Source organism: Epinephelus lanceolatus, chromosome 9 (assembly GCF_041903045.1).
Source record: "Epinephelus lanceolatus isolate andai-2023 chromosome 9, ASM4190304v1, whole genome shotgun sequence".
Classification (NCBI taxonomy): domain Eukaryota; kingdom Metazoa; phylum Chordata; class Actinopteri; order Perciformes; family Serranidae; genus Epinephelus; species Epinephelus lanceolatus.
In genome coordinates, this window is record NC_135742.1 from 28,952,280 (window position 1) to 28,976,371 (window position 24,092).

General features: G+C 41.2%; 1 protein-coding gene across 1 annotated transcript in view; it reads right to left on the reverse strand.

Moving 5' to 3' along the window:
• Positions 1-490: 490 nt before the first annotated feature.
• Positions 491-24,092, reverse strand: part of adgrv1 (adhesion G protein-coupled receptor V1) — a 130,921-nt gene continuing 107,319 nt past the window's right edge. The window contains exons 92-95 of the mRNA XM_033619455.2: positions 19,260-19,381; positions 11,827-12,012; positions 7,839-8,016; positions 491-1,645 (exon numbers count right to left, since the gene is read on the reverse strand). Coding sequence (XP_033475346.2) covers positions 1,527-1,645; positions 7,839-8,016; positions 11,827-12,012; positions 19,260-19,381 — 605 coding nt within the window. The 3' untranslated portion in view covers positions 491-1,526. The remainder of the gene's footprint in view (positions 1,646-7,838; positions 8,017-11,826; positions 12,013-19,259; positions 19,382-24,092) is intronic.

Sequence of the window (24,092 nt, forward strand, 5' to 3'; positions counted from 1 at the left end):
GAACAAAGTTTGTTTGCTGCTTTGCCCTCAGGGGTGAAAAATTGCCTCAGAGGTGGACAGAAAAACAAAAACAGGCTCTCTCGGCTCTCCCACTGCAGGATCGATAGTTTTTATAGATTGCACATCTAAGAAACATGGGCTCTGACTCAGCTCTGAAATAAAAATACTTAAAGTGTAAAAGAAGAAAACTCATTTTTTCTTCCCTACTTTTAGTCTGTCCTCTTAAGTCTCGCCTCTATTTGCTTGCAGGAAGGGAAATGAAGTCATTAGCCAGCAGGAGGGAGGTATATAAGGAGACATTTTCTATCTGGTTCCTTAATGTCAAAATATCTTCAAGTAGAACACTCATATCCTGCTGCTGCAGCTCTCTCATTATCTGCTAGGATCATGACCTCAACCTTCAACTAAAGCCGGGAAGGCAGCTGTGATGATCAAGCAAACAGTGGCAACAAATGGATGGATACATGATTCCCGCTTCTCTGTAGTCTGTGTCTCATTTCGTCTTTATTTCCTCGTGCAAATTCTTGCTCTTTCGTGAGCAGTAAAAGTAACATCCTCTCGTGCAAACAGTAAGCATGTTCAGAAGTCGAGCTGGTGGAGGGCAGAGGTTTAAAGATCGGTACAAGGGGTCAAGCAGACTTTGGATTCCATTAAGTTCAAAGCTGCTGTCAAAGTTAAAAGTGGAATATTTGCTCATACATTCACACCCAACGATTCCTCATGGAGCAGATCAAAGACGAGCCTTCGCTTTAAAAAATGCATGCTGCGAAGTGAAACAGATTGAAATATGGCTGAAGAGCTCACATTCAAGTTTTACAGTATTTAAAACATTCTCCATGCTGATCTGCATTGCTAACATTTTTTTCATATTTTCTGACTCATTGCTCTCACTGCAGACACCAGCAGAGCAGTCAGACCTCTCCGACATGCAACACCAGTTTATTAGAAATTCCGTGAGGCAGCGATTACTCACACAAACCATCCTCCAAGATGTGGTGACCCCTGACCCCACAGTGACTCACTTACATAAGTGTCACCATCACCCTCCCGGTAGTAAACTGCATCTCTGACAGGTTATGAGCCATAAAAATGGAATCAGCACAGCCAAATATAAAATATATGGTAAATCATTTATTAACAATGTTACACAATATCCAGCCTCAGCAGCAGTCGTTCCCCTGAGGCCACATCTGTCTATATCTCATCTGCTAGGTCTCTAACAACAAAAAACTCCAAATATACATTCAGAAAACAACTCCATCAAGGACTTAAAAAATTAATTTAGTAAAACATTTATGTATAGGTTCATATATATATATATATATATACATATATATATATATATTAAAAAAAAAAAAGATGTACAGTAAAAATCACATACAGTATCAAACATCTATATGAAAATGTTCTATTCAAAAAGTGTGTTTTAGTGCAAAAGCATTTTATGATATAAAAATACTGTTGTAATTTTTTTTCCTCTCCCATATGAAGAATAGAGGACGGGGGATCTGAGTGAGGTGAGCAGGTTAGAGGTGTGTGTCGGCGATGGGGATTCGTCTCAGCTCGACTATCTGGGAGTTGGTTACACTTCCTCCGTCGTGGCTTCCAGGGATGGACTCGTTGTCGCTGACATTAAGGCCGGTCCCTAAAACAGATGGGAAAAAAAGTTACATTAGACTTTGATCCAAACACAGGATTGTTTTCTTTGTAGTTATTCTTTATGTGGAAGGATTTCTGCAGTACATATACGTGATTTTTTTTCTTCATAAATTACATATACCATAACACTGGCCAGAAGAAAATGTTTGCATTGTGCTTCAAAACCATGAATATATTACATTTGCATGTTTCATACAGATCATATCAACATTTCTACAGTGACATAATATATAAGTTTGTAAGTTTGTCATTGAGAGATGGAGGGGATGGTGGATAACGTGTCACCTAAGCGACAGTGGATGGTGTGTCACCTAGGCAAGGTGCATGCCAAGCTGCAAGTCAGTTTGAAACTAACAAACAGCAACACTGATTGTGGTTTTGATGACCCTCTGCAGAATTTCCATCAGTGTTTGTGGCACAACTTTTTTTTTTTTTTTTTTTTTTAACCAAACCTGGGTGTTTTTAGTGGCACATTGTGGCGTTTTCCAGCGTCATTTAAGCCACCAAATTTGGGTGTTTTTTACTGACACATCTTGCTGTTTCCCAGTACCATTTGTGGCATCATACCTGGCACTTTGCAGCGTTTCCCAGCGGCATTTGAGCCTTCAAACCTGGGTATATTTCACCAACTCATCCCTGACTTTTCCACCAACTTCTGTGCCACCAATCATGGCTGTTTTAAACCAGAACATGATCTTTTCCTAACCATGGCCAAGTGACTTCTGTGCCTAAACCTAACCACATCTTCCCCACAGTGCTGTTGAGAAACATTAAGTTTCGAAGTATCTGCTGCAAAATAATTTGCAAATGTAACATACCCGTGATTTGCAGAAACATTCAGTGCAAACACTTTTGCTGGTGATTGGGTTGCAACAGTAGTGAACCACCTAATGTGCACACCTTTAGTGCCAATCCAATCCACCAACATCCACACAACAAATCATTTGCAGTGTGTTTGCAGTATCTGTCACACTTGTCCTATTAGGACCAATGTGGTATTATGTAACCAGTACTATATGTGATAGTCTCTGTGTTATCAGACAGCATACTGTATCTGTATCTGATCAGTCATGGTAAAAAGAAGTACTTGGATCAGATAGGCAGACTCTGACGTAAGACCTGAGGAAAGTATTGAAACAAGAAACTCATTATGAGTCAAAGGGTAAATTAAACAGCAGGCACAATTCCATAGTATCAATGCTTCGGGCTATTATGGATTTTATACAACAGTCACCAAGGTATGTGTATGTGTGCAGGATATCTTGAGAGATCCTACAGAGAGTTTAATGTGTAAGGGTGAAAAACCAGTTAGCAGGCCAAACAAGAAGCAAGAAATAACGTTGTGTGTGGATTTCTCCAAATTATGAGATAGACCATTCATGAATTTTTGCTATTTTTACATTAGCTACAACATAGCAAGACACTGAATACATGTTCCTGTTATGACAAAGGTTGCTGGCTGTGTAAACACCATGAACAGTCCTTGACTTCTATGTTCTCGTAACTTCTACATTGTATTTTCTGAACACAGTATTATAGTGTTGTCAATAAAGCATAGCAAACCAAAGGTGGGTGCCGTCAGCTTCCTTGTCCAGTGTTGAATACACTGCATTAAATGCTACCCTGCAGAATAAGATGACTTCTGGCACCTATGACATAACCAGAGGAGTTGGCAGACCCTTGACGCTTCAGGCAGTCACGGCTCCTTCTGACACTGATAAGAAAAAGCTGCCCTTTCCAGTTAATGATCAGCTCTCAGTCGTACTATGTAGAGTACATGTGCTGAAAGTGTGTGGGTGCTCCAGTGTGTGTGTTAATGGTTCACTACCAAATGAAGTGTGAAGACCCTCATTACAGCACTACTTACTGACCCCCGTCAGACGGTGCCCTGTTATATAATTCTGATTAGCGAAGATCTTTACTGCTGACTGACTGGTTGAGATCAAACCAGGCTATAAGTTCAGTGTGACGCGTACGGACAAAGCAGGGGTCAGAGGTCACCAGGGAAAGTGTGAAATAGAAGAATGTCCTTGTGACTGGTGGAGCAACTACTTGAAAAGTTGAAAAAGTTGACAGTTCATCAGAAAATTGTTTCTAAGAAAGTTCTGGAGTTTGCATTCTAGTTTGTACACAGAAAAGTACATATTGTATTTTCTTGAGGCCATGCCAGAGACCTGCGAGTAGCCAACTGATTCAACTTAATTAAATCTTGCAAACTTGTGTCTTTGCTACGCTGAATAATATAAACGATAACTTCGTACTGCTGAGTTTGCCGACAAGGAGACCAATAAATTCCCTGGCTTGTGTACTGCAGCCCTGGGGCTATTTAGGGTTGAACACCACACGAGCTCGGGACAGCAGGGGCAGGTCAGGCGAAGATGAATGTCCCGCTGCTACAACTGTCAGATTACTTGAGATGGGGAGCAACACACACACGGACAAACACACACCTCTGGGTCTGATTCACGCTGTCACCACACAATCAATAAGAGCTTAAGAGGTTAGTTTTTAGTAAAGCGAAACACTATCCTCTCAGCCTAATCCACATTCATTAACACCCATAAGTCTCTTGAACTCACACCTGTTAGGAAGGCCTTTTGATTTGGCTATCTCCATAGTTACAAGTTTTGTTTTCCTGGGTTGCATGCCAGCAGGTCTCAAGTGCTGCTGCATGTAGGTCTACGCTGCACGGAGGTACCTGAGCAGACTTTATGAGAGTCTCTGCAAAGTCAAATCAAACATCGGGACTGCACTTGTAATGGACTCAAAGCCATGAGACGCCCGGTGTTGCTCAATAATATCAATAATTAATGATTCATTTATTTTCCTTAAAAGATATTCCTCATCTCCAGAACCCCAAGAGATTAACAGAGACATTTAATGTGACCTGACTCAGTCCCATTAACTTTATGGTCTTATCGGTTCAGTCAGTCTATCTTCACTACTTATCTCCCCCAGAGCCACCGCCATATAACGGACCAGACTATTGCTGCTTTCATGATGTGATACTCAAGCTGACTGGGATATACTTAAAGCTGAGCTGAATGACTGTGTTTAATGATTAGCTGTCCATCAGCAGGAGCGCTCGCTATTGGTGGGGAGTAACGGGGACTGACAACGATCTGAAAAGCAATAAATAGTAATCGAATCCAAGGTTGAGCACCAGACAAGAATTTCCATTACAGCCTCTCTCCTAAAAAAATAAAATAAGTATAAAATACATTTATGTCATATAAAAGCCATGCTGTTTTATGATCTGTCTCAATGTCAGTCTTTATTAATTGTCTTGTGTTGTATTTAATTCTGTTTGGTAGAGCCAGACAGAGCTCTTGGCATTTTCACTTCTTGAGATCAGACAATTGCAAGAGGTCAACTTCAAAAATATTGTACTTTAAAAGGACAGTTCACCCCAAAACCAAAAATAAATGTTTCCTCTCTTAACTATAGTGCTATTCAGTGCACATTGTTTTGGTGTGAGTTGCAGTGTTTCATTTGTTGTGCATGTAAACATTAACGACGTCCTCTACGGTTGAGCGTTAAAGTTAGCTAGCTCAGTGATGCTAGCTAGGGTGTAGGTTTTGTTTCAATATTGGGAGATACACATCTGACAGGGGGTGTTTTGTGGGGTTCTCTACCAGAAAATTTGGAGCGTCAAACATCCTGCAAACATTTCCTGCATTCTGGTGATGTTCATGTACCAATTTGTACCCTTTTCAATTTATGGTGTAATGTCATTGATTACATCCAAGTAAAAGTCCCCTGCATTTCCTCTGAAATCTCCATCTGTGGGTGCTGAGTGAGCAAGCAGTGGGTGCTAGCTTCCTTCTGTGTGGTTATACAGTTGGCAGGTGTAGTTCAGTGTATTGGGGGGATTTTAGCACCAACAGTGCCATCTAGTTCCATTAAATTCAACAGGAAGCAGACATCTGTACAGTCAATATCTCCACCACTCTAGACTGATAAACACCACTACAAGTAAAATGAAAAAAAAAAAAGTATTTGAGATGTTGGGGTGAACTGTCCCTTTGAGGCATCACAAACTGACTCATTTCTGCAGCTGAAAGTAAAACAAGAACAATCATGTAGGTTTTCACCAAAACCCCACAGAAACCTCCACGCTTCAAAGATTATTCATCTTATTACTATGATCCTGCTGCATGCCTCGAATGGTTCACAGTTTCGCCACAAGCCTCACTGTCAAAAAATGTAAAAAAAAAATGAAGAAGATGATTTTGCTAGATGAATTTGCTGGCATATAAGGCTAACACTTTGCAATGACAGCACCAAACAGCTGAATAAATGAGCCTACAGCAGATTCTAAAATTAGATTTACGTAAGCATCACTGCATCACGTCTATCTTGTACTCATTTTAAAGTGGTTATTTTTCAGCTGTGCGAAAATGAATCCAGTGGAGTCCTTCTATTTCTGGTAATGTCTCACATTAACAGTAGAGGAGTGTCCCGGTGCACCGAGGCTGCTGTTGGCTGATGTCCAGCTGAGCCTGATTCTTATTCAGACACTGTGAGGCAATTACTCTACTGTGATTTCAAAGAGTGAGGAGAGGACTGTGCGTGTGTGTGTAGATATGTGTGTGTGTGTGTGTGTGTGTGTGTGTGTGTTGGTGATATATCAGTGAGCAGTTTGGACTCTCAGCTCATTAAACATTGATGGCAACGGAGGAAGAATGGTTTCCATGGCAGCAGAGGAATGACTAAGCATGGCTGATGCTAATGGATGTTAAAGATACTGTATGTATGAGTACCCTATGAGATGATCACACACACAAACACGCACACACACACACACACACACACACACACACGCACACACACACACACACACACACACACACACACACACACACACACAGAGCTCTCTCTCTTTCTAGTCTAACTTTTATAAGCTCATTACATTTCTATTTAACATCACATCTTTTTTCTTAAAACCGATTTATTTTGGAAGGATGTTGTGTTTTTCCTTTACTGTAATTTTTAAAATGTTATTGTGGCTATTGTTATTGGACTGCGGTGACCCTTTTTACAGCATGTAGTGCATTTATTTTTATATTTCATGGAAAAGTACTTGACAGAAGTGTGTAAAGTTTTTATGCTTTCAGAGTTCACTCAATATGCAACAACTGTTAGGGGTGTGATATTTTTGCGATATGGTGAGTATTGCTATAAACATTTATTGTGATATATTGAAATTTATTACGCTATTTTCAACTGCAAATTATGTCCCCAAAGCAAAAGAGTGTCAAAGTCTAATTTATGTAACACGAGTTTTCCATTCATTCATCTCACTTCAGTAACTTTTTATTGCAGCAAAATGTATCTAGTGGAATGAAAAAGCAATTTATCTTATTATTCTAGTAGGCTACCAAAACTCTAATTTGTATTTTCAATGTGATACATTAATATTTATATTTTAAAAAAATGATACTTAGCATCTGTGTATTGATAAATTATTGCGGTGCAAAATATTGCAACACTATGCTTCAACAAAATGAATCTTGTTAAATGTTTTATATTTAAAAGAAAAAAGGAAATGAAAACACTGAGGGTGAAGTTGTTAAGAAAGTGAACAAAAGTGACTTGTAAACTCTAACAATTTTATCATAAAACTATTAATACAAACACGGTATTTCAATATATATTGTGTTCCTGCTGTGTGTTTTTACTGCTGTATAATCTGCTGGAAAGGTCTTTGTTTGTGCTGCTGCTTATCTTGCCCAAATCCCCATTAAACCTCTGCGGGACCCCTCTGCTTTTAAAAAGTAGCCTAAACAAATGAATAAACTAAAACCAATGTGCAATATAAATAAGATATAATGTCTGTGTTCGTATGAATTTCAGCAAGTGTTTGAAGTAGAATAAAGATACTTTTTAAAACTAATTTGTCAAACAGATGATATAGTGTACAATAAAAAAAAAGTATCCTTGAGCAAGAAACTAAACCCCAAATTGCTCCCAATGGCTGCTCCATCTGTGTGTGTGAGAGCTTGTGAATGGTTACTGAGAAGCAGGTGGCACCATGTATGGTAGCCTAGGCCATCAGTGTGAGGATGTATATGTGAATGGGTGAATGTGGTGTAATGTTACAGGCTTTGAGTGGTCAGGACACTTTTAAATTTTACCATAACAGTGTGTGCGTATGGGTGTGTTGGTGGGATCCTCACCAGTTTTTAAGGCAAATATAAGGTCGTCAAACTCCTGCGATTCCTCGTCTGCAGTGACCAGGTTGGTGTTGATGAAGCCTCCCTCGGTGGTGTACGTCCCCATCACGGGACTGGGTTTAAACACACTGCTGGGCTGACTGCTGGGCCGCAGCGATGCTCGTTCCCAGTCTGCTGACACCTGAAGCACATGGATACACAGCCATATGAGCACACACACATCAGCATGCAAACAGGTGTTTGATGTTTAAATGCTTGGGATAATAAATTCCTTTTGAAACCTGTTTAATAGAACTTGAAAATGCATGATAGTAAAAAATAGAACTTTGACTTTAAACTGTTAGGCAGGATTTTCCCTTGATAGCAGCAAAATAAAATGAATAGTAAATCTATTTATATAGCAAAATAATTTTACAAGTATTTGCAACCAGTTAATGTGCATTATCGTATAAAACACTTATGTACTTGCACTTGTAAAGCTACATATCACAGTACACATAAAAGACTGTCTTCATGTGTTGTTAATAAAGGTTAGCTAACACATTAACTTCACATGAACGCAGGGCGATATCAGGTCGACCATTCTCAACATCAATTCACTCGCGCACACTCACACAAATACACGCACACACACGTAATTCAGAGGATGCTGCGTCTGTCAGCCGTGTAATCATGTCTGTGATGAGTTAGGGTCAGGCAGAGTGCATGTTGTCCGAGCACCCTGAAGGGTTAAGGCCAATGCACAGGGTCACAGTGGGTTCATGGGGTGAGAGAGAGGTCAGTGGGCTTAGGGTTTCATACTGAATCAGCCTAACGTCATGGCAATGATGCTGTCAGCACAGTGAGACAGATGACAGCCTTTTGTTTAGAGTCATAAATAGTATTTTTTGTGGGAAGGGTGGGGACGTTTTATTCAAGCACCCATACAGGAAAAGACAAGAGTGATGGGACAAAAAAAAGAGAAGATGACAGAGAGTGGAATAAAAAGAGAAAACTGACAACAAGGATTTATCGTACAACAAAAGAATATCACTGAATGCGTGTATCCTGCTTATTTTTTCCACAACAACCAGACGAATCCATTATCTTCCCTTGTTTTCCTCTGTATTCATTTATTATGAATGCCTCATCTGTGCATGTGTACGCATAAATGTGTGCGTGTGGTGTGTGTTGTACAAGCTTCTAAGGCTTGTTGGCCTGTAACCGGTACAGCGTGTCCCAGTGAGGTGAATTAAGCACCACCAGGCACCTAAGATCTGTCACATCCACTTTGAAGAGAGGCAGTGAGTGGATGACTCAAACATTTCAATAAGATATTCAACCCTCAAGTTATATGCACCTGCCCCTATTCTAGTCTCACTTCAATTTCCTTTCAACCGATCCACTCCACAATCATCACTCATCGCACACTTACATCGCCACTCTTTGTGGTCTCTATCTGTGTTCCAGTTCTCACTGGGCTGTAGCCAAATCTCAGAGAGACAGGAGTGTGCTCTCATGAATAAAACAAGATTACTGGATTCCTGTGTGTGGAGAGAGATTGAGACACAGAGAGGGAAGGGGGAGTTCCCAGGAGTAATGAAGTTAAACCTGCCCCCTTTTTTTCTCCTTCTCTCTCTGCCTCTCACCAACTCAGTCCTTATAGGGTATTCTCCAGGGACAAAGTTGCTGAGGACACACAGTCACTACAAAAGTACTGCATGCATGTGTGTGCATACAGTGTGTTTTGTGCTTCCATGCAATGTGCCGATGTGTCAGAAAGGGCGCAGGAGAAGTTGATATGGGTTTTAGTGGGAGTTATGAAGGCTGACCGTTTACACAGATATGATGTGAATCAGTCTGAAGCGGCAGACGGGCCAAAAGAGTGTGAGTGTCTGAGTTAGCATGAATGTTCTTTGTGGAGTCATGCTCAGCTGATGTGAGAAATGTGTGAGAGACAACCAGGAATGGGCAAATAGAGCCATGGGAATGAGGGCATGGGAAAAAGAGGGGAGGTGGAACACAGTGACAGAAGGTAAAGACTGGACTGTAAAGTAAAATTACAAGCTTGGTCTAATTTTCCTAGTTTTATCTTTTGCTCCTATAAATTATGATAATGTATTACTCAATTATCCCCAGTGGGGCGAAGAAAATCAAGTAGTCAGACGATTACACAGTTTGTTAAAAAAAACTCTCAGCGAGATTATCTAAATGATTGGAGGTGAAACTAATTGTGCTCCCGTAATGTAAGTTATCTCCCCTCATTGCATAGAAAACTGCATCATATATCAACACATTCTTACTCAAACCTCGTTAAATATGGCAGCTCGGTCAGTGGCTTTACGCTTCAAACTATGACGCTCTCAGGGATGGTGTGTTAGTTTCTGCTTGTTACATGCACAGAGACACGTATAGCTGCAGACACATTCCATTTGTAGAGTACACAACATGCCCCTACAAACTGCACCTATCACTAATACAAGGCAAAACCACCATGGCACCTTGGCAGCTTCCGCGGCCAAGGGGTGAAGGGGGCTGATCATGGACTGACGTGTAAGTATGGTGGGCAAGTCATATGGCTACTAGGCAGGTCACGTGGCTGCTCCAGCTGCAGGTATACCAACTTGCATGTACAGTGTCTTTTTAAGATAAACTTCCATGTTCACAGTAAATATAAGTGTTGTCGCCAAACAATTTTAGGTTTAGGCAACAAAACTACTTTAGAAAAAACATCATAGTTTAAGTCAACCAACTAAATTTGTTATATAACTTAAGTAGGTTAACGACTATGTAACATAATGTATGTGACATGATCTAGGCTATGTGACATTTACTAGGTAATGCAGTTGAAAAAACGGGACATGAACACAGGTCTCCCGGGTAAAAGTCCTGTGTTTGTTTGACCCATCAACCACCCCAACCTACTCGGACTTCCTCGCACTTTATACTACACCAGTGGTTCTCAAATTTTTAATACCACCTCAGAGGATATAAGGCTTTCTCAAACCATTCATTTGCTTTCTATGTAGCCATCACAGATTAGCTTGTAACTAATCAAAGACATAAGCGTATGCTACAATCATAATCATGACTACATTGCTTTTTATACTATGTCATCTACATCAAAGTTAGCAGAAAGCCCAGTACGTGTCATACAGATTAGGGCTGTCAATCTTCCCCCAAAATCAGATTCGAATTTTTAATGTTTTTTATGTTAAAAATTCGAATAATATTCAAATTTTTCCTTGGTATAGGCTATAGCCTAGGCCTACCACCGCATTTTTATATCTTTGTGTTATAATGACGTTATTTTAATATTTTGCATCACATGCAAAAGTGAGCGTCTCCGGCATGTCAGTGCAGTGGTGTCGGTTCCCACCGAGAGGAGAGGAGATGGATTGTAGGTCTGTTTGTAAACGGGGCTTCTCTGACAGTCATGTATTTCCCCAAAAAACATCACTTAATGCACGGTAGAGCGCCGTTTTTTTTTTTGTTTGTTTTTTTCAAAATATTCAAACCTTAGTTTCCAACTTCGAATATGCTTATTTTTACAATAATTCGAATTGTTTTCGAATAGCGAAGTTCGTTCTGACAGCCTTAATACAGATGAAAGGTGCCTTGTGCGTTGGAATCTGACACCAACGGCCACCAACCACGCTGCCAGTTTTGACACACTAGGAAGGACAACAGGCAGGATAAGTATGGTAGGTTAAGACTGAACAGGGAAGTGAATTTTGGACTGGGTGCTGCATCCCCAGATCGTAGCAAAGATGTTTGCGAGCAAAATGTTTCATAACCAGTAGAAATGTACAAGCAGGAGACCTAGATCATAAAAAACACAACTTTCTATAACTAGGCTAATAGCTAAGAGTGGAAAATGAAGTGCACTGTAACCAAAATAAAAATGCTGAGCACTAGAGTATGGAATATATGAGTGATGGAGTATGTATAACACAAATGTGTCTATCTCTGTGATGGCCTGTTAAAGCTTTGTGTGTGTGTGTGTGTGTACCTCCTCCATGGCGCTGATGAGATTCTGAGTCGATTTGCTGATGTCACCTCCCACAGTGGTGGGTCCCCCTCCCTGGTAGGTGGAGTCGGGACTGTCATGGCCGCTCATCTCCACTGTGTAACTGGCTTTGGTCGGCCAACACAGCTGGTTGTGCATGACGAAGTACACTGCAAACACATACAAGCCCTGTGGAGAAAGGGGGGTGGTGAGCATTATGAGAAATTCTCCACGGTCACTTTATCTACTTGCAGAGCTCCTCAGTATCACGTACGCTTAATTTAAAGCCTGTTTCAGACTCATGGAATCTGTAACATCGCTAGCTTCATCGTTCTGTTAGGAAAACGTTTCTGATGTTGGCAGGTTTCATGGTTGACTGCAATGCTATGGGTCCAAGAACTAAATGCTTTAAATATGAATGTATATATTTTAAAGTTATAAAACATCAGGATAAACTTTGTTATATCACTATACTGCAGACAGAATACATTCTTTTGGAGCAATGCATTGCTTTTGGGCTAAAAATTAAACTTCTTTTACATCATTATTAGCAGCAGCATCTCTCCCAATATGATTAATGAAGCATGACTTCATCATTGGGCCATGACATCATTGGCACCCTGGTATTTCTAATTCCTCCGACTTCCCAGTCATTACCAAATCCTCTTGGTCAACAGCACCAGGCTGTGAATTACCCCAAAACACTTGAGTGTCAAATACTGCAGGGCCATCCCGCATTTCACAACACCCATCAACCGGGCGATGACAGCAGACAGAGCTGCACAAGAGTGCAGGGCACAACATGTGTGTGTGTATGCAGGTGCATGCAAACGCACAACCCATCCTCACACACAGGCACACATTTAGACAGATGAAAAGACTATGGTCTTCAGATATGCTAATTCAGTCCCTAAAACCAGATTTCTTTTATATCCTTTCCTTTTCCAAAACAGATTTTTTTAAACATCTAATTTTGGGACCATCATTTTTGTTACATATTCAAACCATAAAGCTGCATGTCACCAAACCACTTGCTTCTGTTTTATGTCTGAGCACAAGAGACAGCAGATGAAACAGCTGCATAACAAAGGACAGCAAACTGTAAAACCATCAACATGTAACTGAGGGATATTGACACAGAGAAAGGATTATAAACAGTGCTGATGGTTACAATCAACATTATGAGGAGGACAACAGGAATCGTCAATGGAAACTGTGTTTTTATGGGTGCACTGTAAAACCTGAACATCCAGCTTGTAGGAAGGGAAAAAAGGGCTGCAAACAGATAAAACACATGGAAAGACCACACAGGTCATTAGCTGTGCTTTATAGCCTGGTGTGTCTTTAAGACTGAGATACACTTACTGTCTATGAGTGCTGTACATCAATGTTAAACACGAGGACACTATGTCCATCAAGAAAGGTAAGGTGTAAGTCTTGTGTACTGTAATTGTACTGTCAAATCTTTCTGTTTGCATTTTCTGCATATGAAGTTAAAGACAAATGAACCTTCTTTGTGTGGTAACATAAAACACTTAACAAAAGCAGCCAGGTGTGTATTCACGTATGGGTGTGTATGTTGCTAACCATGAGTGCGGCTCCATCGCAACAGCGCTGTGGGTGATTAAGCAGCTGGTGCAGCCTGAGGAACAGGCGTTACTACCATAGGCCTGTTATGTAAGTGTTCCCTGATCACTGGAGAGGCCACGTCTTTAGAGATGGAAAGCGAAGGACATAAGGAAAGCAAGAAGGACAGGGAAGGTGGTGGGGGTGGGAAAGCTTGGATCAAGAGAAAGAAAAGAAGGCCATGAGCGGAAACAATAAAACTGGATGAAGTGTATGTATGGAGAAAGGAAGGAGCAAAAGAATAGCTGGGGAAGTGTATTGTCTGTGATATGTGAAATGGACAAGGAGACAATAAAGTAGAGTTGTCAAAACAGATAAAAGCCCACAAATAGGGCTTTTCCATGTGCACTTTTGCCCGTGCCAAGTCAAACCACACTGTGCAAATTTGAGTTTCCATTGTCAGTTTAACCATGCTGTGTCACGCCACGCCTGAGATGGACCATTTCTGGAGTCAGGCCGAAGACATCCCTGACTGCCTCCAAAACGGTGACGTCTTGCGGCCCACAGCCAACCACTGACCACCCTCCTTCTCCCCGATCAAACAAGCCTTCCTAATGTCTGTGCAGGACACCAGAGAGGAAGACGTTTTACAAAGTCTCTAACTGAATCTCTGTGGTTTTGAGTTTAGCTTCTCTCCTGTGTTCTTGTTTGTATTTTCAGATATCTGCTTTATTTTACTGCTTCATGTTCGCTTTCAGCATATAGGAGTCATGTTAAGTTGTTGGTTATGAAAACCCAGTATTTCCTTCTTTTGGTGCTTCACAGTAAAAGTGTTTACATAACAAAATAACAGGGGACTTTTATTGTACAAAAATTATACGAAATTAAATGTGTTATCACCAGATTAGCAGAACTTTGTTAGCAGCTTTTTTCAATACAAACAAGTCTACTACTATCACAGGGAGAGAAAGTAAAGGCAGAAACAGCCACCGTGAGATTTTAGATAAGGAGCTTCAGACAACAGGCCCACACTGTTCCTCTGCAAACAGCTCGCCTCCAGTATGTACACTTCTTTAACCTGCGGTGTGGCGTGATGGAAAACACTTGCAGCAAAATAACAGTTGACTTTTAAACCTCATCCAAGCCATCAGAATTACACCTTCAAGCAGGTAGTCCTGTTCTAATTAAGATGCAAATCCCTGCTGTGCTGATGCGCAAAGTCAAACCAAGTCAAGTTAAGCCAGCACATGTGTATGGAACAATGGCAAAAGGCTTTTGAACTGACTCATATGACAGTGATGCTGTTGCTGGGATAAACTGGATGGGTGCAATATTCCCTTCAAGTGTCTTGTGATGTGTGGAAATCATTTTCTGTGCTCATAAAAACAACAGATCTATTTCCCCTAAATCCTAATACTTTGCAGGCCGCACACAGCTGGCTGTATGTGCATGGACACGCGTGGGCCAGTGTCTTCTTTCTTCATAATAACACACAGATATCCTGTGTCCTATTTATAAGCGAGTACAAAGGTTGAATGGGGAAGCGGGGGTGGAGCTGAATTGTAATGGATCATGGTGCTGCTCCATTGTGGATGTCTCTGGCTGCGATGATGCAACAACGTAAGGTTTACCAGCACAGAGGCCGCCGCAGGAGGAGAAAATGAGGGGTGGTGCTTTGCTGATTGGATTATTGTCAACTAATTCAGGCTGATGTGGCACAGATGTGGGTCCAGAGTAATGGTGCGGTATGGTGGAAAACCAGGGATGGAAGGAAAAAGAGAAAATCTTAAGAAACTGAGGTTTGTGCTTTAGAACGTCTAAAGATCATCATTATTCTGTTTCACAAAATGGTTCAATCCCAACTAAAGGTGGCTTTCTACGAACACTGCACTCAGTAACCAAAGAGTTCTCTGTGCTCTGCAGCACAAGCACAGTTGTGCACAGCTGTGGCATCTGCAGCTGTTTAATGGTGCTTAGTAATCAGCTGTTGGGAAATGTGCAACACAACCACATTAACAACAACAACGAGGTAAACATGGAAAATTCACCTAATGGAAAATTCACGGCATGAAGGAAAGAAAAACAACCGCTCTACTATGCTTTGCAGCAGAAACCTGCAGTACAATGACTTCTAACCTCAAGGCAATGAACAAAATGGAAAATGAAAGCAGCTAGTGGAATTATAACTTGCAAGAAACAAGTATGCAACACCTTAGCCTGTATGATATGCAAATACAAAGTTTGCTTACCTGACATGACATCTAATTTGAAGAGATTTGGACATGACAATCATCACACCATTTTGTGCAACAATTTCTATAAGCATTCTGTAAGCAGCCCCCTTGCAACAACACCAGGATTCATTACCATAAGATAAGCTTATTTCATACATTTCTGAAGGCCTGCATCAGGACATCATTTAATTGCCGTTAAAGGTGTACAGAGTGTTTGATGAGAAGTGCATTCTCAGTCTCGTTATCAGGATCCCATTTGCTTTCATTAAACTTTCATTCAGTCCCTAATGGAAGCCGCACAATAACACAAATGTCAGCCTCTTACCTCTCAATTCTTTTCTCCTTCACAGCTACATAAATAAAGATTGCTCCATAAAATGTACATGCACACAAATCTAATTGCAACCATGCGTGGTTCATGGCAACAGCATCTCCATCAACACAGAGTGCCTTTCCTGAGCAGGGCTTTGTGAAAACTGGGTCAGATGAGTTTATTTACTGCTAATCAATGGCCTTGGACACACTTTGGCTTTCGGGCTCTTTACCTGTCTGTTCCACTCGGATGAATCCTTACTTATTCCTACTGCAGACACAGACCAAACCCCAGAGGCTCCCATTTTGGTCTGAGCTTTGAGGCTGTAATGTAGGAGCTAGGATTGAAAATCAATTGCCATAGTTCTTTTCTAAAAGACTTTTTTTGTTGTTGTGAATGCTGAGTTTGAAAAGTTGGCTCCGAGGGTCGCCAGAATTTGTCCCGCCGAAAGCCAAGGAAAACTGGATGCAATGAGAGGCAATCTATTAGGCTGGCATGAAGTCCTTTTATGTTGTATTCCCCCCTTCTCAGAAGAAATGTAGCTGATTGCTATAGAGGCAGCAGAGGGGGGCGGGTGTGTATGTGCATGCCTGTATGTTATTTGTGTGGAAGTGGACATCGGAGGATTGGAGGCAGAAAACTAAGGGGGCCTCAGGGGCCTGAATCAAAGACAAGAACACATTAAGGTCATTACAGAAAGAACAAAGTACTCTAATCTGAAATGTTCCTATAGGATTAAGACGGGATTTTTACCTCGTTCAACATGAAACTTGTGTCTAGAAAACATGGACAAGTTAAAAAAAGGTTAAGGAATCTAAAAAAGCAATGGTCACTCAGTCTCAGGACAAAAAGGAATGTATCACAGAACTGCACATACTGACAAACCTGGTCACATAACCGATGACCACTGACTTTAAGGAGCACAATCACGCCATTGGTCAGCTGAAGGAACTGACCACATGATGTCACAGAGTGGGACAAACTCTATTGGAGCTCATAAACAAGTGTTAAGTACGACATCGACTGTTGGCGTTGACATCACTTCTCTTCATTAGTCACTTCACCAGCAGGAGAAGTTTACTTTGGAGCAACACTATCGTCTTTGGCGTGCGGATGCTACATATCACCACTGGTTACCACAGACCTGTTATGGCACACTTTACACGCAGATGGTGTCTCTCAGAGGATGACAGAAGAGACCACAAAACATTTATAGACTAGACATGAAAGAAAAGATCCTATTGTACCAAAGAGAGTAGAGTTGGGAGAGCTTCCTGGGTATCATTAGAAAGACAGCATTGTGGAGCTGCTCGAGATGTAAGACATCTCCACATAACTACATTCCTGTGACACTGTTAAAACTAGTGTTAAATACATTCTAGCTTTTTCAGTCAAACTCTATTTTGGATTCAAGCCACTGATGGTCAGTATGTCCTGCATGGTATCCCCTAAAAATATCCTTGTTAAGATGGTTTGGCAGCTCTTGCAGGTTGGGGGAAGAAAGCAGGCTTTTTCAAAGAAAGACATCCTCCCAATCCACACTAAACCATTTTTTTTCTGATCAGCCAGGTGCAATTAAAAAAGTCATTAGGATGCACATTGTCATCTCTATATCAAGCAAGTCTTCCATAAATTGCATAAGAGATTGGGCCTTGGAGAAATCTAATCTCTGATAGAAACTACTTTCAATGCTGAAACCAGAGGCAGCTGAGTTCAACCTATAATCATTAATAATTGTCTGTTACGCAACTCTTTGAAGTTACAATGGATTGCAGTATAAATGTCTGGGAGTTTCCAGCTGTGAAGAGATATGCAGTTATCTTGTGCCTCATAAATGTACTTTCTTTATCTCCTCTCATTCTTGGAACACAGAGTCGGAATAAAGACGGGGAGTGACAAATTAAGAGAGAGGCAAAAAGACAGACAAAAGCACAAACAGAAAGTGGACAGAGAGAGAAAGATGTCATTGAGAGACTTCATAGTGATGTGACACGGTGATAACCCTGCTTCTGTCTCCACTCCTGAGGCTCCTCTTGCTCTGACCCGGCCAACACATCAAAGTAGGGCTTCAAAGTGGGATGAAGTAGCCTTCATCACTCCCTCACTCCCTGAGTCAACAAAGCATCAACACATCCACACCAACACACTAGTCTAGTAGCCTAAATCATCAATATTCTATTTCAGGAGGCCTTCTGGTATCACAATGCATGGAATGCAAATTAGCATGTAAATGCAGGTTTTTTAAATGCAGAAAAAAACAATTAAAATAAAAGATAGACTCCTTTTCCAATGCCAGCAGACCAAAGCCATGTACACGGCGCTGCAATAGATGAGTTTGCTTTTCTTTTGTGTCATGTTTGACATCACAAACACATTGGAAAACAGGTCAGTAAACAGTATGAAGCAGCATGGAGGCCAGTGGTAAACAATCTTTTTTATATCTCTCACTTGTTCAGTCTCACTTTCAAATTGGTGCCAACTTTTTTGGACTGATGCTCAAGTGCTGCTTTGACAAAGACTGATGGAAGTTGTGGTAGCATGCTGGATTGTGTTGTAAAAGGGCCAAAATTATTGTGTCCACCCGAGTGTCATGTTTCCATCACTGCCGACCGGAGCCTATTTGAGCTGGAGCCGATAAATTCCTTGGACTACTGCAGAGTCATTCGTCCTGGGAATGAATGCCGATTGTAACCTTTCCCACTGAAGACAAAAACAAATGTAAGTGGGTCTTGGTGATTCTTTTGTCCAGTGGGAAAAGGGCTACACTAACCAACTACCACACAGAAAATAAAAATCTGTTCCATAAAATCTCATCCAAAAGTACACATCTTGATATTATTACTGTGCCCCATTACTTCTCCTGGCTCAGTGTGCCAAAAGTGAAACAGCAACATTTTGCTGGGAGGTGATTTGGAGGTGCTACTGGGAGCTGTATAACAAAATAACAGTGTACCTCTAATGTCAGCTGAAGTCAAACCTGAGAAAAGAGTGCTAAAACTCACACACTTCAAGCTTGAGGGTGCATATCAAAACATTTCTTTAGATTAGTTTCACTTCATGACTCTGCACTGGGAACATTAACAAAAATGACAACTTAAATTTATGTTGATGGAGCCAGTGATATTAATGACAACACTAATAATTAGATTCGGAATGATGGTAATGGATAGCGAATCACTACATTAATCTTTTTTGGTACGGTGATGTTGCTGTTGATTGAGAGTATAAATAAAAGAACTGTATAAATAAACAAATAAATAAAAAGGCAGACAAGTGAGCGAACATGTCAACAGACAAATAGATAAACAGATCAATAAGCTCACCAGCAAGCAGTTGAAGATGACGTAGAGGATGAGCATCCACAGGTACCTGTAGCCCATATGGAGTCCTGCCCACAACCAGACCAGGGAGATGAGCAGGAACAGGTAGAGGACCAGCGGCACCTCTGGAGCAAAAGATAACAACAGGGGAGGATTAAAAGTCAGCATCTGTACAAGTTAATACATCAAGAAGTTATTCCTTTATGACTATTGTAAAATCAAGTTAATAAACTTTTATCATTTTTATAGTTGATGAGTAAAGGCTCATAATACCTGCTGTATTCTTATATGATTGTTGACATACACAAACACCTGAATGACTACTTTGGACATTTTATAGTTTAATGTGATATATAAATGATCCATCCTTCATGCTTGAGTCCGGATGTTGATGCATGATCTAGTTTTTGGGTGAGACACAGTATAGAGTTATCCTTATTTGTTGCAGTGTTTTCTGAAGCTGGGTAGTAGCAGTAGTTAGTAGTAGAGCCAAGAGCGGGCCTCAGGAGCAGTTTAATGAACCACCTCTTACAGCCCCAAATCAGCATTGGTGCGCAGCGCCTTTTCTGCTCCAAAAGTCTTAATGAGTACACATGGTCTACATGTGGAGTCATGTGGACCCTGATTAGAGCCCAAACTAGTGCTTGCTATACATTGCTGAGGAGCAAAAAAACATTAGGCTGGCTGAGAAGACCCCAGGCGCACACGCACACATACACACACACACACACACACACACACACACACACATTCATGTATGCCAATAAGCAATACACAAGCCAGCATGCACTCAGGGCTTCATCTATTGAGCATTTGCCATGCCACGAATGCTGAAACTGATCAAAGAGCCCGTGTGCACAGTCCTTTTGTTTGTAGAAATGGCATAAGCAACTGGCACGTATAGCATGTTAACCCACGTTTATTCATACTGTTTTTTTTAAGGGTAGGGAATGGTAGGGTGCAAAATGGAGTAGATTATGATCACTCCTTAATTCACTTGACACGTGTGTAAATGTGGCTGGCATTCATTGTCCAGTGGTTGAACATCCAATCTCAGAACCCATTGGCTATTTGTTTGATCTGTATTTAACCTCTGGGGGCAACGGCCAATATACCAGGAGTTCACACGTAGCCAGCAGATATCTCATCCTGTTCTCATTTGCAGGGCATCAAATACTGGCGCTCTGTAATGTGATTTTGATGCCAAAGGCACCCGTTTGCATCTTTATGAGACACACTGGGCTTTCAAGTAACACCAAGGTAAACCCATCCACAGCAATACTTGGCGCTGAGAGCAACTGATGAAAGGTCTGATGAAGGTCTGAAGCAGAGTATGTAAGGTGGTAGGGATGGGGGGTGGATGGTTCAACCAAAACCGGACTTTCGACCAGGTGACCACAGTTTGTGTCCTGTGTGAAACCAAAAATCGATGTTGTTTGACTACACAATAACGTACAGTCGTCACTCACTGATCTGAGTCATGTGACATATTCATATCAAGTGATATGTAATGTTTTAATCTAAAACATGATCTTTTTCCTAAACCTAAGCAAGTAGTTTTGTTGCTTAAACCTAACCGTTACGGTTTCACAACATTAACCAAATGTTACAATGTGTTTCAGCTGTGTGTCACATAGATAGGCTATAGCAATGGTTCCCCACTGGTGGGTTACGGTCCAAAAGTGGGTAGTGGACCACAAGTGACTCGCAAATATGTCACGATTGTAAAAAACACACTTAATTTTGAAGTACAGTGAATATCTGGCCCAGGGTTTTTATTTTGAAGTGCCGTTTCCTGCTGTAGAGTGAGCGACTAACGAGCTACTTGACAGAGACAGCAAACTAGCTGAAACCCAACAGTGAGCCTGAATGTATTAAACTGTGTGGACCTCAAACTAATGACAAAGGAGAAATTTGGACCCCGTGGATGGACCAGTTGGGAACCACTGGGCTAAAGGTTGGCCTGTACATCGTTACGAGATGCTGAGGGACATAAAAAAAGTTGGTATTTGATGGCCTGGCTATGTAAATAGGTTGGATATCCAGATAAGGGATATACCGGTCAAGACTTCCTGCTCTGTGTGCAGGTCATTATGGCTTATCTCAATGAACAGATAGCATAGGAATGCAGGTAAGCTTTTAGAAAAGCTAATAAAAAGCTAAACAGCTGTCACATGATAGCGGATGGGCTCCAATTTTGCATTTCAGCCAATACGGTCTGATAGATGTAATGGAAACATCCTAAAGTCTCACAATTTACCTACTCAAGGCCACAACAGGTTTTAAAACTAATTAATGTCAATAAATTAAGCACTGTTTTGGAGACAGGTGTGCCCCTCTCTATAATTTGAGAGTTTGTACTTTCTGCTTGTCCTTAAGTAAATATGGCCCTATAATCATGCTTTCACACATAAGCATTCAAATCAACACTTGCCATAAAACAAACATGGCCTCGTGCCAAAATGCCAAGTCTTTCTCCTGCATGCTGTTTACAATGAACACACACCACTCTGCACAACACAGCATGCAGAAAAATGCTGAAACAGATCTGCTGTATTTGGACTGCGTCAAGTGTTTCTAAGATAAGACCACCAAGAGATCTCTCTGCACGTGTTTCTAAACTGAGCTCTCCCATAGCAACTGGTAACCCACTTTCTTGCAGGGCTGATACAGCGTATACCAGGCATACAGTATGTCATGCGACACAGACTTTATTTATAAAAGTAAAGACGGATACATTTAGATTCCTTTTAGCCATTGCCCTTTGTACTTTTAATGATTCATGATGTGAGCGTTCAAGTGAAGAACCTCTGTCTCATACTGAGGCGGAGACTGAATAAAGGCCAGTGGCGAGTCCTTGCGCCTCATCTACATCGGGTCATGGTGTTCCTCCCAGCTTGAAAAAATCATTCTCTCACCTATTATTGGAACGGTTAATCAGAGGACAAACAAAATGAGCACTGCCAATCAGGAGCAGACTGAGTCAAGTGTCAAGAACGAGTCATCACAACAAAGAGGGAGAGAGACAGCGGCCTGACAAATAAACAAGCTCACTCCTATCCAGCTTGTTTCTTTTAGGAGAAAATGCTCAAACAAGACTAGTAACGCTACATTTTTAACTGAACATGGTTCCTTGTAAAGAAAAGAGAATTTTACAAAAGAGAAAAGCATAAACATTATAGCCTGCTTGCTAAGTGTTTGTGTTAGCATCATTTGCTTCACAAAAGAGGGGAAGGGATTTGTTTGCCAGCTGGTTGTCACAGGTGTAATTCACTGATCTAATTTGAACATTGTCAACAGAATATTAAAAACCCACCCACGTCGTGAACACCATACTCACAGTGGCTGTAATGTGTAGAGCTAATGGGAGATCCTGGGTAAACACTGCGGGGACATTTTCAGCCATTACCATCTAATTAGAGTCCCACATCTTTTTGATTTGTTAGCATTAGCCTCGGTCTGATAAATTTTAACTTGATGAATTGAGGCCTTAAGAGGCAGAATATTAGGAATTATATGACCAAACTAAAAAGTAACAAAGAAAGTTTGAGAACTGAATATCATTAGCCTGTTGTTGTTTAGTGTATCCTCATCCAACAGCTGTATATCTTACGAAAAGTGCCTGTAACAGTTTAGGAAAAAATGACGTACGTACTTAAAGGGACATTGTGTAGCATTTTCAGTTGTTTATTGGCAAAAATATGTCATCACTGGTGTATTATTACCTCCACCAATAATCTGACTTATTCTTGTAAAAGGAGAATTTAGGATTTGTTTGTACATTGGGCAGGTAAGTCATTTGGGGGGGTTCCATAACGTTTTGCCATCTTGAAAATTCATCCGCCAGCAGGGGACATATACCACTACCAGGGACTAGCCCCGCCTTCAGCATTTTCATTGAGAGCCAGGCCAGTGCTGCGTGACTGAGAAGCTGAAGGAGAGAAGCAAGAGGTGCTTCGCAAATACCCCGGCAGGATCATGCATATGCAGCATCACGGGAGATGGACTCCTCGTCACCAAGAAAGCGCAAACGGGAATCAACAAGGCAACGAGACCGGCAAATTAAAAAAACGAGGGTCAACATTGGGGTAGCCTTTCCCAGGTGGAAAGAGCTGCTGAAGGAGAAAGGTAATGCAATCACAGGCCAGCGCTGCTGTTAGCTAACAGTGATGGGAGGAGAGGGATGAGGTGTGTGAGGTTGAGCCACTTGTCAGTTGTCAAAAGACAAGACGTGATTGGTTTGTTGTGATATACACCCACCCCAACAGTCCTACGTTGTAAACACAATCAGTATGGTGAGGAGGGGGTTTGTCAGCTCCCGTCGGTTGTGTCTGTAGGAGCCTGATTGAATACTCCATGAAGTATCGGATGACATGCTTTCATCAATGTTAACATAGCTTTTTGGCACACAGCGGCTACCGTTGTTGCAATACATGTTTGAAACAGTGAGGTGCCAGAGTGCGCTATCCGTTTGAAAGCAATATATGATTTCAACATTAGATGGGAGAAATTCCTACACACTGTGGCTTTAATGTAACGTGATGCTGTGTTGTGGCGTATATATACAACTTAAAATAACTCAGTGTTGACTTTTGGTTGGGTTGGTTAGGTTTAGGCATGAGGAGTGAGATTGGTTATGGTTAGGCAGAGGCAAAGTAAGGCAGAGTAGGATGGGTCATGTCTTCACCATCCAGGATTTTGACCCAGGAGTCCACTATTCGTTGCCCCTTGCATAAGGGACAATGAATAGTGGACTCCTGGGTCAAAATCCTATGTGTGCTTGACCTGACTACCTTCCATGCTGATTTTGTTGTTCTTTATACTCCTGACTCCCTC